The following is an 18,521-nucleotide window of genomic DNA, read 5'->3' on the forward strand; positions in this document are numbered from 1 at the left end:
AAAAGGCCAGAATTTCACCTAATAAGTGACAGCAGTTGTACGAAGTGGCACTATGTTGAAGAAGATTCTAAGGATGTTTCTTGATTCAGCAAGAAGAAATGTTAGGCCATGTTCAATTAGCGTATCTCCAATTAGGACTGGCTAGGGAGAGAAGGCTGCACTGTAAATACGGCCATAACAAGAACACTGAATATTTGCCATCCTAGAACTAAGTATTTCTACTCTTGATGTAACTCCATCCTACACATACCAGAAGTCTAATTTTACTAGTTGCACTGTGATGCAAATAAAAATTCATCTGTCAAAACAGGAAGTGAAGAAAAAGTGGACATTAGATTTGGGCCAAGTTAGGGGCTGCAGCCACCTTTTTTTTTTTAATGAAATAGAAGGAAAGGTATCAAGAATACACCATACATAGGGTTAGAGTTGGATAAAGTTTGGATGTCTGTCCCCTCCAAATCTCATGTTGGCATGTAATCCCCAGTGTTGGAGGGGGGGCATGGTGGGAACTGTCTGGGTGATGATACCGGATCCTGCACGAATGTCTTGGTGCCCTCCCTGCAGCAATGAGTTAATGCACGATCTGGCTGTTTAAAAGAGCCTAGCACCTCCGCCTCTCTCTCTCTCACTCCCTCTCTCACCATGTGACATGGCCACAAGTAGAAGCTTCCTGAGGCCCTCGCCAGAAGCAGATACCAGCACCACGTTTCTTGTGCAGACTTCAGAACCATGAGCCAAATAAACCTCTCTTCTTTATAAATTACCCAGCCTCGACTATTCCTTTACAGCAACACAAACAGACTAACACAAAGTTGTTTGATAAAATTTTTCCTTTTCATAAATGTATGTATCTATAGGGTCATTACATAAAATATGTCTCTTACTATGGGTCTTAGTCAAAAAAATTTTGAAAGTCACTAGGTAAGATGATCTCTAAGATTCCTTCCAGTGCTTTTAAAAAAAGAAAAAAATTTATTAACAGTTTTTAACTACTTTTTATTAAAAAATAGTCTTCATCATCACTAAACTCTTAATGATTTAGTTCTTTTAACATGTACATAAAACTAAAAGGATAAGAAATATAAATAGCTAACAAGACAATGATGCCTATTTTTGAAATGCAAAATACCTAAGAACTAGGTTTCTGTAACAAGATGCACCTGTGGTATTCTATTTATGTTACAGTCATCTGAGGATCAGTGATTTCACTGTATGACATTCAGGTTTTGTAGCTGAACAGCAAATTGGCTGTTATAAAATTTATACCTGAGTCAGTGATGTATTTACATTTTCAGTCATAATATTTCTGAAAATATGCCTGAAATTTATAAGTAAAATCTTTCAATAATATATAGTGCGCCTGTGTTTGTAGTTTGGGGAAGGAGGGGTGAACAATGAATATCTCAATGAACACAATATATTTTACCTTGGGAAAAAAAACCCAAATTCCTTAATGTAAACATAACATTTTTATTATTAACATAAAAGTGCCTTGTTTATTGTATAGATTTTAGAAAATGCCAAATAATGTGGGGAAAAAAAATCATCCATAATCCCAGATTAAAGTAAACATTGTTCATCTTTGGGAGTAAACAAATATTAAACAACTGGCAAAAACCAGTATCAGAAACAGATTCTAAACTCTGTGTGTCAGTATTTAAACACAATATACATATTTACTGAGAAACTGTCAAACGCCTTCATTCTAACACAATGTTTACACTCTAATTTTTCAACACCAATATTTTGAAGATTACAAAGCAAGCCACACTTCATTTATCAGAGGTACTAAGATTCCTTCCAATTGAATGGCACACAGATTTTTATGCCAGTTGATAACCAAAATGAGATATCACATGCAGTATGTTCTCCAGGGCTTTTTAAAATCTATCAATCAATCTACGTATCTATGTACCTATCTATCTACTTACCTACCTACCTTACTTATTATTTATTGAGATGGAGTCGTCTCACTCTGTCACCCACGCTGGCGTGCAGTGGCATGATCTTGGCTCACTGCAACCTCCGCCTCCTGGGTTCAAGTGATTCTCCTGCCTCAGCCTACCAAGTAGCTGGTATTAAAGGTGTGCAGCACCACACCTGGATAATTTTTTTGGTATTTTTAGTAGAGATGGGTTTCACCATGTTGGCCAGGCTGCTCTCAAACTCCTGACCTCAAGTGATCTGCCACCTTGGCCTTTCAAAGTGTTAGGATTACAGGCATGAGACACCACGCTCGGCCAGGGCTTTTATTTTTAATACTTAAACCACTACTATGTCAAGTGTTTTCCACAGGCCAGTATCTATAATAAGTTCAGAAAATGAGATTGCGTAGAAACTTATTTAGCAATTTTACATTGCCATAATATTTTAATTATATTTTACAAAAGTCATCAATCAGTCCGCAATGAACTGAAAATTGTTTTAAATAGTCTTTGACTACAGATTCTTTTAAAGAAACAAAAGTCATTTTATCAATAATTTATATTACATTTAGAGCAAGAGTTTTAAAACAAAGTTTATTCCAGGAACATAATGAAATTTTTTGCTACCTCTTGGCATACTAATCTTCCTTGCACATGCATTTTCATTGGCCCTTAGTCTCAGCACTTATAACCAGTACCTAATTACTCATATGGATACAGACATTATCTCTTTGACAGCTGGAAGAGACCCCTTCTACCAGCAGTTCACAGCTTTCCAACCACTCCTGCCTCCAAATAACCCCTTCTCTCTTCTATCAAATGCCTAGAAAAGTGCTTTTGGATCTAGTCAAGGTTACTCTCATACATGAACATACTTTTTCATCTTAAAGAGGCCCTACTCTTTTCTTTAATAAACATTTTATAACCAATGAACAAAGTATATTTTTGCTAAAAGGGCGCAGGTTTACAAAATGGTATTGTTTCTATAAAAATTCTAAGGTTTAAAAAAGTCTGCTCCACTAGCATTTATGATCTCTAAGTCCCAAACATCTAAGAAATATGATATTTTAAAAGTCCAAATATAAGTTTATTAAATGATGAGCACTGTAGCATTGTTTAAGTCTAATTGGTTTTCAATTAAGAATTTCCAATTTTCAGTCTCGATATTTTCAATCTCAGATATGTTTGTAGACATAATACTTAGGAATGATACCCATTCATGCAGTTTACTCAGTTTATTTTTCTATTTGATAAAAATCCAATACATGTAAGTCATTAAGAACATTAAAGAAAAATAGAACTATTTCAGTATTCTTACCTTGGACCCTGACAACATACTGGTCAACATTTTTGTTCCACTTCCAATTCCAACAACTACAAATCAAAGAAAGAAATATTATGACACTCTGTTCTGAAAACTAGGTTTTTAAAATAGCTATATATTTTGGTCATAATTTCCCGGTTTAGGTAACGTGAAGTGGGAAAGAGCATATATTTAGCAAAATTTCAGGGCTCCTATTACTCCAAACAGTTGAACCTGTCATGCAAATAAGAAACTCTAAAGAAGGGATGAGAAGACCTTTCTCCCCATTCTCAAAGCATTAAACTCAGTAGAAACCTCAACCCAGCCCATTAGATAATGAAGCCTTAGAACAATCTCAAAGGACACACTGGAATTTTATATGGGCACCAGTAAAAAACACATGGCACAATTAACCATGTTCAAGTGGGTATGATAAAGTCTTTTGACAGAATTCATTATTAAACAAAGCAAAAGTCATTATCATAGCTAATGAACCATTTAAAGATGATTAGCACCCAGCAGTATATACAATCAAGAAAAAAGAAACATAACAACTCAGTCTAACACAAAGAAGAATACAAGGTAAAATGAAGGCTGAAGAATGTATTTTAACAGAGACCAAATATAAAGTACAACAATGGCCTACCTTTCTCTTAAATTTCAAACATTATTCATACGACAACACATTTCACTCGGTGAGGGTGAGAGGATTTAGTCACTTCTCTTTTTGTAAGAAGCTACATTTTTGTAAGAATTGAAATATTTGTCATCAACAGATACAATGTGCATAAGAACACAACACAACCACCACAATTCAGAATTATAAAAGCAAACAAGGAGCACTGATTGGCAAACTGGAAAAAATATCTTCAATATTTACGGCAAACATCATTCAGTGAGTTTACCATGTATCAGATTCTACTCGAAATGCTCTCCTTTCATTATTCCATTTAATCCTTATAACAACTTTAAAAGGCTAGGCATGGTGGCTCACACCTGTAATCCTAGCACTTTGGGAGGTTGAGGAGGGCAGATCACCTGAGGTCAGGAGTTCGAGACCAGCCTGACAAACATGGAGAAAGCCCATCTCTACTGAAAATACAAAATTAGCCGGGTATGGTGGCGCACGCCTGTAATCCCAAATACTCAGGAGGCTAAGGCAGGAGAATCGCTTGAACCCAGGAGGCGGAGGTTGCGGTGAGCCAAGATCGTACCATTGTACTCCACTGCACTCCAGCCTGGGAGACAAGAGCAAAACTCCATCTAAAAAAAAAAAAAACTTTTAAAGATGGTATAATTACCCCTGTTGATAGATGAGATAGATGAGGAAATAGGAATAAGAGACTAAGAACTTTGTCCAGCATCTCACAACCAGTACCTGGTAGAGTTAAGATTCAAACCAAATGGTCTAAGAGCTGACCCCCTTCCTTTCCATTCCCTCTGCCACCTTAACTCACCTAGGTTTTCTTTTCACTGCCAACAGCCTACATCACTGCAAACCTGACAGTTCTATATCCTATCCCTTTCTCTTCCAATTCATACCACTTCTTAACCATTTCTGAAACCCTATTTTTCACATTACAAAGCCCCCCAAACAATCCTTAGTAGGGTCCCAGTGCCTACAGTACCAACTCCTTATTAAAGTATTCAAAGTCAATCCTTTGAAGCCCAGCTCAAGCCCCAACTCATTCATAAAGTCTATTCCAACCCCCTCAAAACTTCTATGGCACTCATCTGTATTGATCCAAGTCATATAGTTCAAGGTCTAAGATCAAAACAGTCTGCCCTCAGTAATCCTCTGAAGAGCATAATACACTTCAAATGACAGAACTTGTAGATACTACTGCTGATGAGGCAAACAGGAAAGATTCAATGCAATTTGATTCCAATCAAATAAATCCCCAAACAATATTCTTTTGAACAACTACTATAAACATAATCCCAAGAGGAATACTTCCAATGGAAAAGCAAAGAAACTTGTGACACATTTCCTAACTTCAAAACAGCTTATAATCTCATCAGGAAAATAAAATACAGAAAAATACAGTGCTCAAGAAATGTTGCCTAATGAATGAAAAATGCTAAATAACAATATAATAGTATATGATTAAGTGTCAAAATGAACAGAGAGAGAACAGCTGCCATAGCAAGGCAAAGGTGGGAGCATTCTAAATGACTAAAGAGGCCAGAGAACGCTTCATTCAAGCATTTCAGAGTTTGTATTAGGCCTTTGAAGGATGTACAGGGAACACAACAGAGAGAAGAGAAGCATGTTTTAAAAAAGAAAATAATTGCACAAACTCTCAGATACAAGGATGAGAACAGTGGGTTTATCAACTGAACACAGGGTATCTTAGAAGCAGGCTGACACGTTTGACTTTAACATGGTTGAAATCCTGAACTCATGATGGTTTCTGAGCTAGTTTAGTGACCCAGAAGGATGAAATTTAAAAGAAGGCATCTTAGAGTTACCCAGCTTAATCCTCTCATTTTATACCTAAGAATAACCAAGTGCCACTGAAGTGAGGTGATTAGTGAAAGCAGAATTTTAGGAAGACTAATATGGTGGTGGCATATAGAAAAATTATCTGGAGTTGGGACCTAGCCAACCAGCAGCTTTTCATTCACAGGTTAGTTTCCCGGACAGAATTTTTACTTAGCATGTTTTGCCTTCAATCACTCAAAATTGTATTTAGTACTTATTGTGTAGGTGCAGAAATAAATAAGACCTGGCTTCAGCTGTGATTTAACAATCTAATAGAGAGACAGATATTAACAAAAACCAGGAGAACAAAATGAAATTTTACATTAGTAGTATAGAAGAGCAAGCAGGCAGGCTTCAAAGGTAGGAAATGGCATTTCAGCTGAACCTGGAAAGGCCAGTAGGACTTCTACAACCAAAGGTGCTGAGAGAGATGAGCAGCTTATAAAAGAAAAACATGAGCAAAGGCACCACATTTGAAAAGGTGTGGAGAATTTAGAGAGTGGATGAATGACAGGGTTTTCCATGCACTGTTGCACAATCACTGCTCTCCTACTCTATCTCCCAAGTGTTCTGTGCTCACTCAAATGTCTTCTCTGTTAAAAAACAAAAACAAAAACAACTATCTCCAAACTTATCCAATGTCCTAGTATCCTATTCTCAAATCAAAAAGACAGAACTTGTTTATGACGAGAGTCTCTCTAGGCCAGGCATGGACTCCATACATGTGTTTCCAGCTTTCTATAGGATCATCTTACAAGGCTCGTATCTTTCCAATTGTAGGAATCTATTTTAAGAATCTGAAACACCTGGCTGATACAGATGTGTGGGTAAAAAATAAAAACTAAAAACAAAACAAACAAAAAGTTCTATCTAGAAAGACATCCCTCACAAAATCAGTTCTGATAAAACTCTGGTAATAACCTCAGGGACCTCAAATAGGGAAATGATTAACAAATTGTATTTTAGCCATATGATGGAACATTTTATAGCCATTAAAAATAAAGTTTACAAAGAGCTTATCAACATGAACAATGTCTATGTTACAATGTTAAGTTTAAAAAATGGATATATAAGTACACACAGTGAAGTAGAGCTCAACTTTAAAAATCGCATAGACAAAAAGCTACAAGGAAATATGGCAAAAACGTTAACTGACTATTGATGAAAGGTGGAAAACGGATAATTTTTTATTTTCAACTTTCTTGTATTTTCGAAATTTTCCCACTGTTTGTATAACCTCTAAAATTTAAAAACATCATTTTTGAAATGGTATATAGAAATTTTATTTACATTTTAAGTGATTTATGATAAACAGGTGTATTCCTTTCCTATTGCTACTGTAACAAATTACCAATCTGGCTTAAAACAATACAAACTTTTTCTCATACAGTTGCGGAGGTCAGAAGCCTGAAATGGGTTTAACTAGGCTTAAAATCAAAGGGTTGGCTTGGCTGTGTTCTTCTCTGGAGGTGCTAGGGGAGAATCCTTCACTAGAGCCCCCCTAGAGGACCCATTTTTTTGCTTGCCTGCCTCCTCCAGCTTTTAGAGGCTGCCCCCATTCTTTGGCTTGTGATCCCCTTCACTCTTCAAAGCCAGCAACCCACATTACTCCAACCTCTGCCTCCACTGCCACATCTCCTCTGACTCTCTCTTCTGCCTCCTCTTCCACTTTTAAAGAATATTATGATTACATTGGGTCTACTTGGAAATTTCAGGATAATCTATCTTAAAGTCAGCTGATTAGCAACATCAATTCCATCTACAACCCTAATGCTCCTTGTGATGTAACCTAATATATTCACAGGTTATGAAAATTAGGACACGGACACCTTTAGAGGGCCATATTTTGCCTACCATTTTTTTTTTGAGACGGAGTCTCACTCTGTCGCCCAGACTGGAGTACAGTGGCGCCATCTCGCTCACTGCAAGCTCCGCCTCCCGGGTTCACGCCATTCTCCTGCGTCAGCCTCCCGAGTAGCTGGGACTACCGGTGCCTGCCACTGCGCCCGGCTAAGTTTTTGTATATTTAGTGGAGACGGGGTTTCACCGTGTTAACCAGGATGGTCTTGATCTCCTGACCTCGTGATCCACCCGCCTCGGCCTCCCAAAGTGCTGGGATTAGAGCCACTGCGCCCGGCCTGCCTACCATGTATTTTTGAGAAACTTGTGAACCCTCTAGCAATCATGCTATAGAATTATAAACCTGAATTACAGGTTATAATCTTAAATTGTCAGCTAAATTCTTAACTGCATCATTAATATTGCAAAAAAAAATGTTGAAAGAAAAAGTGTATTTTTTTTTGCACAGGTCCAGTTTTAGTTTGTTTTCTTTTGTTTGTTTGTTTTCAAAAAAGACCTTTTGGCGGGGCATGGTGGCTCACCATGCACTTTGGGAGGCTGAGGTGGGCAGATCACTTGAGATCAGGAGTTCAAGACCACCCTGGTCAACATGGTGAAACCCTGACTCTACTAAAAATACAAAAATCAGCTGGGCGTGGTGGCAGTCACCTATAATCCCAGCTAGTCAGGGATTGGGAGTTGCATTTGGGAGGCGGAGGTTGCAGTGAGCCGAGATCACGCCACTGCACTCAAGCCTGGACAACAGAGCAAGATTCCATCTCAAAAAAATAAATAAATAAAAATTAAAAAGACCTGTATACAACACTTCACAGGATAAAGTATATATCTATATACTATAGGTATTTTGTAAGATATTTTTGAAAACCTTTTGACTCAGTTTTGGTAGACATTATCCTCTTTTAGAGATGAAGAAACATTCAGTGAAGTTATGGGATTTTCTTAGGGTGTATATAGTTAGTAATTAAAGCAGCCAGTAGCCAGTGTACAAACCGAAGTATGATTAGAGTCCAGTGTTTGTTTTACCACACAATCAAAAATCGTCTTCTCATAAGTTTCCAGAACTGCTAACTTGGACAACAAACATCCCTTACTCTGTGACTACACACCAACAATTTTTAAAACTTTCTCTCTCCTTGGAAATCACATGCATTAGAAGAAAAATTAATACATCTGACATATGAACATATTATATCATCATAAAAGTCCTTGTGTGATCAAATATAAATTAAGCCTCCAACCAGAAAACTGTTTCCAATACAGTTTCTTCCACACATACAAATCTCAGCCCCTTCATAATACTAAAATGGAAGCTTCAACAAGATCCCTTAGGCCAAGGGTGTCTAATCTTTTGGCTTCCCTGGGCCACAATGAAAGAATTATTATCTTGGGCCACACACGTAATATACTAACAACAGCTGATGAGTTTAAAAAAAAAAAATCACCAAACAATCTCATGATGTTTTAAGAAAGTTTACAAATTTGTGTTGGGCTGCATTCAAAGCCCCCCTAGGCCACATGCAGCCCGCAGGCCAAAGGTTGGACAAGCTTGCCTTAGGTTTAGGGTAAAAAATAAACTTTCATTCACTGCCTTGAATATGACTATTTTCTGCATGCCAATGAAGAACTGCCACTAGAAATTAATAGAATTGATCTATTCATAAATAAGCAACAGATCTTATCCTCTCTTTTCTTGTATTTGTGGTGCTATGCCTGGAAAACAGTAAAGCAGAAGGGTTAGGAACATAGGCTTCAACTCAAAGGCCAACTCTAATCAACTGGTACAGGCTACTGAAGTGCTAAGCTGATAAGAATCATGAAGCCCCAATTTCTGCCAAGAGCACAGGGCATGAGGAACAAAAGCAGGAGCGCCAGGTATCTGCCATCCACAATAGGGCAGATGCTTTGGAACTGAGCAGATCTGGCTCAAATCCTGACTTTGTCACTCACTAATTCTGACAGTGAACATGTTACTTTATCTCTCAGGGTCTTCCTTTCTTCTTCTGTAAAATGGGGATAGTAATAACTTCTCTTATAGGTTACAATGAGAATTAAACTATAGAACTTACGAATGCCCAAAACTGAAGACCTTATATACAGTAAGTGCTCAATAAATGCTTATTATTAGCTGGGGTTTTTGTTTTGTTATGCTTGTTTTTTTGGAGTGCAGTGGTGCAATCACAGATCACTGCAGCCTCAACTTCCCAGGTTCCAGTGATACTCCCACCTCAGCCTCCCAAGTAGCTGGGCCTATAGGTATGTGTCACCACACCCAGTTAATTTTTAAATTTTTTATAGAGACAGGGTTTCACCATATTGTCTAAGCTGGTCTCGGACTCTTGGGCTCAAGCAATCCACCCACCTCGGCCTCCCAAATTTCTAGGATTATAGGCATGAGTCACTGTGCCCAGCCTGATTTTTTCTATTTTGTTTGTTTATTTATTCATTTATTTATTGAGACGGAGTTTCGCTCTTGTCGCCCAGGCTGGAGTGCAATGGCGGGATCTCAGATCACTGCAACCTCCACCTCCTGGGTTCACGTGATTCTCCTGCCTCAGCCTCCCAAGTAGCTGGCATTACAGGCACATGCCACCACACCAGGCTACATTTTGTATTTTTAGTAGAGACAGGGTCTCACCATATTGGTCAGGTTGGTCTCGAACTGATTTTTTCTATTTTAACCTCAAGTAAAAATATTACTGCCAACATAAACCTATAATTTTAGAAAATACAAAAATCATACAGTTTATAATGTTCTTGAAGCATACCATTTTCTTCACCAATTTTATCCTTTTAAATAAGCACTCATTTACTTTGGATAGCTTAGATCAAGGTTTGCTGTTGTTCCTTTGTACCTAATTTTTGCTGTAAATGAAACTGAATAAAATATAAAATACCAGAGCATGTAAAAAGATGAGTATTGTTCCATAAAAGTTTGTTTCTCGTATGTGAGGAAGGGGGCACTGAGAGGGATCCCAATGTATGCAGGTAGTTTTGTGACTAAGGATGCAGTTACAGAGTAAAATATACCCTAGCCTGTGTATAACACACTTGCACTTCAGAATCTCCACCAGGGGCAAAAAACAAAAAACAAAAAACAGATGGAATAAAAAAGGATAAAATATTTTTATTCCCTTTGATCAATTCTACTAATTTTCCTTCACAAGCAATAAAATAGTCAACTAATATATCTCTAGCAGAAAATGACTTCCTCTCAAGCTTCCCCTTCTCAAGAGAGTTGATTTCAGAGATTAGATTAGAGATAGGCAGACAAACAGAGCCTTCTACCTTGTCAAGAGTCCCCAAGATCAGCCCACATTCAAAGATTGATATATAGCTCAGATTTTTTACAGTGTTGTAGTAAGAATACACAGTTGGACCATAAGAGATAAAGACACAGAGAAATCTGGGCACAAGCTTCCTTATCCTCTCCCCCTCCTGTGAGAGGATGCTCGAGCGTGCTGCTTTCTCTAACAAAAAAAGCGGTAACACGTGTGCAATGTTTCGCTCAGGGAAGCTCATTAGAAACTCAGTGCCCAAAGCTGTGTTTTGTTTTGTTTTGAGATAGAGTCTCCATCTGTCACCCAGGCTGAAGTGCAGTGGTATGATCTCAGCTCACTGCAACCTCCGCCTCCCAGGTTCAAGCGATTCTCCTGCCTCAGCCTACCAAGTAGCTGGGATTACAGGCACATGCCACCACACCTGACTAATTTTCATATTTTTAGTAGAGACAGGGTTTCACTATGTCAGTCAGGCTGGTCTCAAATTCCTGACCTCGTGATCCGCCTGCCTCAGCCTCCCAAAGTGCTGGGATTACAGGCGTGAGCCACCATGCCTGACCCCAGTGCCCACAGGTTTTACTGGGGACTTGAGAGGATGATCACTCAGGCACTCTCTGCCTTAGCAGTGGAGTAAAATTCCAGATTCCTAGAAGGAAAGCTGGTGTTCCCAGAAACATCTGAGGCACAGCCAACCAGCCTTATCAGACAGAGAAGGGTGGGAACACTCCTAAAATCCAAGTTCCCAGATACCAGCCAAGGGCAAGCTGTGCAAGCAGACCTTTCTAAAGATAGTAATTTCAGGCCTGCTATGTTAACTCTTTTCTGCACAGAGAAAAACCTTTTTTCAAAGTCCCATCCACACATAAAAGTAGCTATTTCTAACAGCCTTGTAGGCCTTGTACGATTTAAAGGCTTCTTTAAAAGATGGCACTATATATATCCAGTAGATCTGAAACATTCCAAAGTATAGTGAAAAATAGAAGGCTTTAGTCAATCTATCTGTTCTCAACCAGTGTTTCTTTCTGATATTAAGTGACAGTGGACACTTAATTTCCTTTCATATCTCTTACCCAGAACTCCTCGGGCTGCGCTGTCTAGAGTCCCTCCATGCCCAATTTTCAAAGTCTGCTTTTTCCTCTTGGTCCATTCTGGAGAAGGCATTCCAGCTTCTACGAGAGTAATGGGGATGAAAAAAAGGTGATTACCACGACAAATTAAGTAGGATTTCCATAAACTTGGGAGGAAGAGGGAATGGCATCTTCAAAACAAATAAAAAGTATTATACAAACTTCACATGTTAAGAGACTATGACCTCGTTACTAGTAAAGAAAAGATTTTAAAATGTATATTCCCTAAATTATAAAGAAAGAGTATTCCAAAATTAGCTATCAAGACACTAGAATTCATTCTCTAAGAGAAAAATGGCATTTTTAAAAGGTGGGTAAATATCCAAACCAACCTGCAAAAATCTAGTAAATTCTTGGTAGTGGTGGGCTCTTAGAGAATCATGAAAAGAAGTTAATTTTTATATACAAAGATACTTTTAAAAGTCCTCAATTTCCATTTTTAAATCTCTTCCATGGTCTTTGCTGGTATCTCTAGCTACCTAACACTGGGAGTACATCTCATGCAGGACTATTTCTAAATACACCAAATTCCCAAACTCCCTGTATTCGCTGTCTCCTTGAAATTGAAAAACCAAAATTTTCAATTCATTAAAGAAATGAATCTCAACAAAACATTATGTGGAAAGCAGCTAAGATTAAGTTGCACTTTAACTTCCTAAGCATTTAGATCTTTAAAAAGAGGATGCCAGCCTGGCTTATCTCATATTCCTGTTGTAAATATAAAGTGAGCCAGGCACAGTGGTTCATGTCTGTAATCCCAGCACTTTGGGAGGCCGAGATGGATGGATCACTTGAACCCAGAAGTTCGAGACCAGCCTGGGCAACACAGGGAAACCCTGTCTCTATCCAAAATAAAATACAAAAATTAGCTGGGCATAGTGGTGTGCACCTATAGCCCTAGCTACTGGGGAGGCTTAGGGGAGAGGACTGTTTGAGCTCAGGAGGCAGAGGTTGCAGTAAGCCAAGACTGTGCCACTGTATTCCAGTCTGGGCAACAGAGTGAGATCCTATCCTATTTAAAAAAAATAAAAATAAGGCAAAATAATGTTACTTGAAAGTATTTTGGGGAGACAGGGCCAGTGCTTCCTTCTGGGTAAATATAAATTGTTTTGATGATGGCATATACCATATTGAGAGAGTATTGACTATTAGATGTCAAGTGAGAAAGAAAAGCAGGAACTGCTATATTGATCTATACCTGCCCCCAAGCCCATCAAACCTTCCTTACCAACACTGACGCAGAGTAGAAAGAAAATAAAGCAAAGAAAACGAAATGAGTGGACAGACAAGGGAGGAGGGAAATCAAAGCAACAATGGAAATGCAGAAGCCAGATTAAATGGCCAAAAGAATGCTGGGTGGCTCAGCCTCCCAAGAAAATTATCACTCTACTGAGTCAGAACCATGGTCTCTGGAACACCCTGGCATCATTCTCTAATTATGACATCACTGTACTTAGAAGGGTATGGCTGTCTGCTTTGACATAAACTTCAAAGGCCAGACCTCGGTTTCAAACCCTTGACCTGTCACTTGCAACCCATCATGGATCTCTCACCCACAAATTAACAGAAACCTTTTGGGGAACTCTTTGTATTTTCAACTTGACACCCCTTGGAGTAAGAAGGCCCCATAAATATACTATCTTCCCTTTGTGCCCAAATATACCTCCTTCTAACTTGCAGACATACTGCCTCTACTATATAAAGTGGGGAATTTGGTTCACCCCACTGAACTAAGTATTCGTGGATTTTTATTAAAGTATTTTCTAGCTATAAAATTCTGGTACACTTAGGGCTTTGAAGGATCCCAACAGACAAAGATTAGGGATTGCAGTATAACAGGAATCAACGCAAAGAAAGACAAGGAATGGTATTGGAGGACACAACCACTGACTGTGGTTGTCAAACACAGCTAACATTAGAATGTAGGTATCTTTAAGAACCTTCCCAAGGCCGAGCGTGGTGACTCACGCCTGTAATCCCAGCACTTTGGGAGGCTGAAGCGGGTGGATCACCTAAGGTCGTGAGTTCGAGACCAGCCTAACACAGAGAAACCCCATTTCTACTAAAAATACAAAATTAGCCAGAGTTGATGGTGCATGCCTGTAATCCCAGCTACTTGAGAGGCTGAGGCAGGAGAATCACTTGAACCCAGGAGGTGGAGGTTGCAGTGAGCCGAGATCGCGCCATTGCACTCCAGCCTGGCCAACAAGAGCGAAACTCTGTCTCAAATACTTCCCAAGTAATTCTGACAGCCAGTTATAACGACATCTGGAAAGCCATAGCCTAACTAACATAAATACAGAATAGGCCAATCACAAACAATATAGAAATCAAGGATAATGAGAATGTCTCTAGCTAAAGATTCTAGCCTAGCAACAGCCTTGAAACAATCATTTTAACCAAGATTCAACAAGAAAATTCAGTTCTTAGAGAGATTAGCCAGAAGGCCAGAATATGGCTTTGTCAGAAACTTGTCTGAAAGAATGGTAATCATTACCTTAAGGATAACAAAAAAAGAAAACCAGAGTTTAGTTAACAAATCAGGAAAGCAGCAGTTCTATACAGGAAAACTAAAAAACTATGATGACACCACAATACATATCCTTGATGCAATTCCTTACTTTGACGTCCTCTGAATGAGTCATCCTTTCAGGCAACAAAGCAAAACTTTAATAAAAGAATGAGTAGTCGTGATACTGGAATTAAACATCTGCAGGAGCGTGCCTATTTGCCCATAAACATTTAAATCTGTACTGTCAGTTATAATTCCCATTAGAATAATTTATTTTTGCATTTTTTTTAAGTGTAAAGTTTTCCATGGGACACTAAACAATGTAAGAAAGTCCCTGTACTGGTTTAATGGCGAGACAGAATACGGCCCAACTCTGGAGAACCTTGAATAACCTAGCTAACTAGTTTTACCACCACAGGGTGCAGAAATCACTAGGCTGTCAGCTCAGTTAAGGTAAGAGACAGTATCTTTTATCTTCAAGTCTCTATAGGCTAGCACAGACCTGGTTTAGTGTATATGTCCAACGAACTTAAGGATCCTAGATGCTTTATGTGTGAAATCATCCGAGCTGATTAAGGGGGTGATTCTTTAGGCTCTTCTAGTATTTTCCCAGTATACGTGAATAAACGAATCAATAAAAAGAACACTCTCAGCTTAGTGACCAAGTTATATTTAGTGTTCCTCAAACGTGGTCCATAAACCACTTACACTGGAATCACCTGGAGCAACTATTTAGAATTGCAGTTTCCTAAAAATACCCTGAACCATCCGAATCACAATCTCGGACAGGGCAGGGATTAGGAATCTGTATTTGTAAAAGAGACTCTAAGTAATTGTTAGGCCCACTAAAATATGAAAACGACTTTATTAAGTCTTGGTTAACGAAGTATATCTGCATTTCCAATACATTCTAAGGAATGCAACTTTGGGGGTAAGTGCCAGTACTTCCTTTTGGGGTTCATCCACATGAACCCAACAAAAGCCTCCTGAGGGATCAGATTACAGAAAATAGGTCTGCACGCCCAAGGGCAGGGTTTTATTGTGTAAGTATGGGTTTTTTTCTCCCACTGAGAACTACAACTGCCAAGTAGGCTACAAGAGTTCGTGCCAGGGCAAGTCCAAGCCCGAGATGCCCGAGATTTCTGTCCAGAGCTAATTCAATGGTCATTCTCCCTTTCCCTTCCTTTTGTCTCTTGAATCACGAGCGTCGCAAAAAGCCTAATGTGCTTCCCCTCTCGTAGCGACCGCCTCAGCCTGGTCCCCACCCGGGCTGCAGTACCTGCCAGCAGCTTCTCCTTCAACCGATTCAGCAGCTCGGCTGAAGTGGGCCCTTTGGGCTTGTGCACGGCGAACACGCCGCTCAGGGACAGCAGCTTGGTAGCCAAAGCGGCCTTAGAGACCCTGGCTTCGGATCCGGTCCTGGCCGCGGCCGCAACCACCGCGGCTGCAGCCCTTGCTGGCGGGTTCGCAGCCATTGCTGCGACCGTTCCTGCAGTTTCAAGGACAGGGCATGTGTCTGTTTTCAAAGACGACGAAGACATAACCGCCGCCTCAGAAGCGGCCATACTTTTGTAGTCCAAACCTGTTTCATGGTGGAGGCGCACGCTGATGATGCAACAAGAGTGCGCCTGACAGGACCCTCTTTCTCATACCGCGAAGCTGCGCAGAACGGAGAGGTCACAAGGGCTTGTGGGAATTGTAGTCCATGACCTTCCCATACCGACCAAGAGCCTGCTGTGCCCTTGTGTTTTAAATAGAAAGTTTTAAATGTTGAGTTTTCCTGGGGCTTGTGAAGATCCATGGCTTCCTGGGCTCACTGCTTCATTGACTGTATTGTGCTCTTGCATTCAGGTTCAGAATTAGAAGACATCCAAATGTGAGCTCTATTGGAGCGAGGAACTTACGTACCACGTTTGCCGAGACATCCTAGATGCCTCACACGTTGTAGGCACTTAAATAAATATTTGAAAACGTATAAATAAGTATGAATTCTTCAAATTTTCCGAAGAAACCAAGCCAATGGTAAATCACTTGGGCTTATTTTGATGCTCTTCATGCACTCCTGTTTGCCGCCCTCCAAGCCCCCACTGCCTCCACTACAATTTTTAATAATTCCGATTTTGAATACCAGCTTTTCTGTAGGTTGCATTCCTTAGTACACATTGCTTAGATATCAAAAGGCATTCTTGCAATTCGTAAACTTTAAACTACTTTCTATTTGAGACCTTCTCCCTAAAAGTTATTCACTCCTCAACAAGACTGAGGAATATTGTTTTGATCCCAGCATAAGGCAGAGTGGAGAAAAATTACTTTTGCACCAGATGCATTAAATGCTATCATAAGTATTGTGAGACAGATAAAGTTTGTCCTCATTGTTTTTTAGGTTTCTTTACAGTCACTCTTTCTCCTCATCATACTCTTGGACTTTAACATCTGGTATTTTAATGATGCCCCTTAGCTGCTCACAATCACCAGTTATGGGATCCCATTTGAACTTGCACCCATTCCTACAACAAACACATGGCAGAACAATTTATTAAAAGGAAAAAAAAAATTTGAGGGAGTTTTTTCAGGGCGGAAAGCTGTAACTCCTAGAAGGAAGTCACCTACTCTTGTGGTCTATAATAAAAGCCTAAGCTAACTGAAAAGATTGGCATATCAAAAGATTAGTGGACACCTGGCCCTGCTTCAAGATGTTCATTTTTCCAGGAAGATGTCATGACTTCAGAAGGGATGACTGCACCCCAAGGAGCATGGTGTCCTTTAGCCTCAGAAAAGAGTTCTCTGTTCTTGTGGCATGGAAGCAGAGAGCCAGGGACTTGCAGGAAAGGTTGCAAGGCTTGACCAATGACGACTTGGAGATTAGAGGCCTTTTCCCAATTGTCCAGACATCAGCAAGCCTCCCTATTTCTATTGTGGCTCTAGGGGTGAAGGATGCAGAGGGAGAGCAGAACTAGGGGTGACAAATGATGCTTATATTCGAATTTTCCATCAACCCAGTGTAGGACCAGAGTTAATTTGATTTAAACAAAATGAAGAAATTGATATTTCTTGCACGTTTGATTTCTAGGATGCTAGGACACAACCAAATTAATTCTACTCTGCTATCATATCGGCATTATTGGGATCAGAAGCACCAAGTTTTGTTTTTCTAAGGTAACCAACATCTCCCACATTGGGCAGGCCTTGAATTCACATGTTTTCTTGCTCCAATACAAGTATGAGTTTGGGCTTTTTGGTTAGAAGCAACAGAAAACTGATTCATACCAGCTTGGGGGGCACGGGGGAGATTATTTATCAGAAATACACTGGTACACTATTCAGAATCTAGAAAGTTCTCTGTCTCTGGCTGCACATCCTTCTTTTATGCTAATCACTTGTGTCTTTTTTTTTTTTTTTTTTTTTTGAGACAGAGTTTCACTCTTGCTGCCCAGGCTGGAGTGCAGTGGCGCAATCTCAGCTCCCCACAACTCCTGGGTTCGAGGGATTCTCCTGCCTCAGCCTCCTGAGTAGCTGGGATTACAGGCATGTGGCACCACACCCAGTGCATTTTTAGTAGAGACAGGGTTTCTCCATGTTGGTCAATCTGGTCATGAACTCCTGACCTCAGGTGGTCCCCCTGCCTCAGCCTCCCAAAGTGCTGGGATTACAGGCACGAGCCATCGCGCCAGGTCCACTTGTGTCTTTATTCCTCTTTCCTTCTTCTAATAGGCCTTTTATTGTAACTCTTCATTCCACATCCTTGTTTTAAACCATCCTATTTTGATCCAATTCCAAAAACCATCTGGATGAAGTCACTCCTGACCACCTGTAGAACATAATACCTCATTCTTTCTATCCCTCTACCATGACACTTTCCTAGCTAACTTTCTGGCTTTATTTTTTCCCATGGCACATCTCACCTGACATACCATGAATATGATCTGGATGTTGGTTCCCTCCAAATCTCATGTTGAAATGTGATTCCCAGTGTTGGAGGTTGGGCCTGGTGGTAGGTGATTGGATCATGCGAGTGGACCCCTCATGAAAGG

At 39.7% G+C, this 18,521-nt stretch overlaps 1 protein-coding gene across 2 annotated transcripts in view; it reads right to left on the reverse strand.

The window, feature by feature from the left end:
• Window positions 1-16,430, reverse strand: part of TRUB1 (TruB pseudouridine (psi) synthase family member 1) — a 39,452-nt gene extending 23,022 nt beyond the window's left edge. Inside the window, exons 1-3 of one of the 2 annotated variants that reach the window (XM_011967488.1) lie at window positions 15,770-16,430; window positions 11,922-12,020; window positions 3,244-3,299 (exon numbers count right to left, since the gene is read on the reverse strand). In XM_011967488.1, coding sequence (XP_011822878.1) covers window positions 3,244-3,299; window positions 11,922-12,020; window positions 15,770-16,055 — 441 coding nt within the window. In that variant the 5' untranslated portion in view covers window positions 16,056-16,430. The remainder of the gene's footprint in view (window positions 1-3,243; window positions 3,300-11,921; window positions 12,021-15,769) is intronic. The other variant, XM_011967489.1, reaches the window with a different exon arrangement.
• Between the last annotated feature and the right edge of the window lie 2,091 nt (window positions 16,431-18,521).

Source organism: Mandrillus leucophaeus, unplaced genomic scaffold (assembly GCF_000951045.1).
Source record: "Mandrillus leucophaeus isolate KB7577 unplaced genomic scaffold, Mleu.le_1.0 Scaffold80, whole genome shotgun sequence".
In the NCBI taxonomy this organism is placed as follows: Eukaryota; Metazoa; Chordata; class Mammalia; order Primates; family Cercopithecidae; genus Mandrillus; species Mandrillus leucophaeus.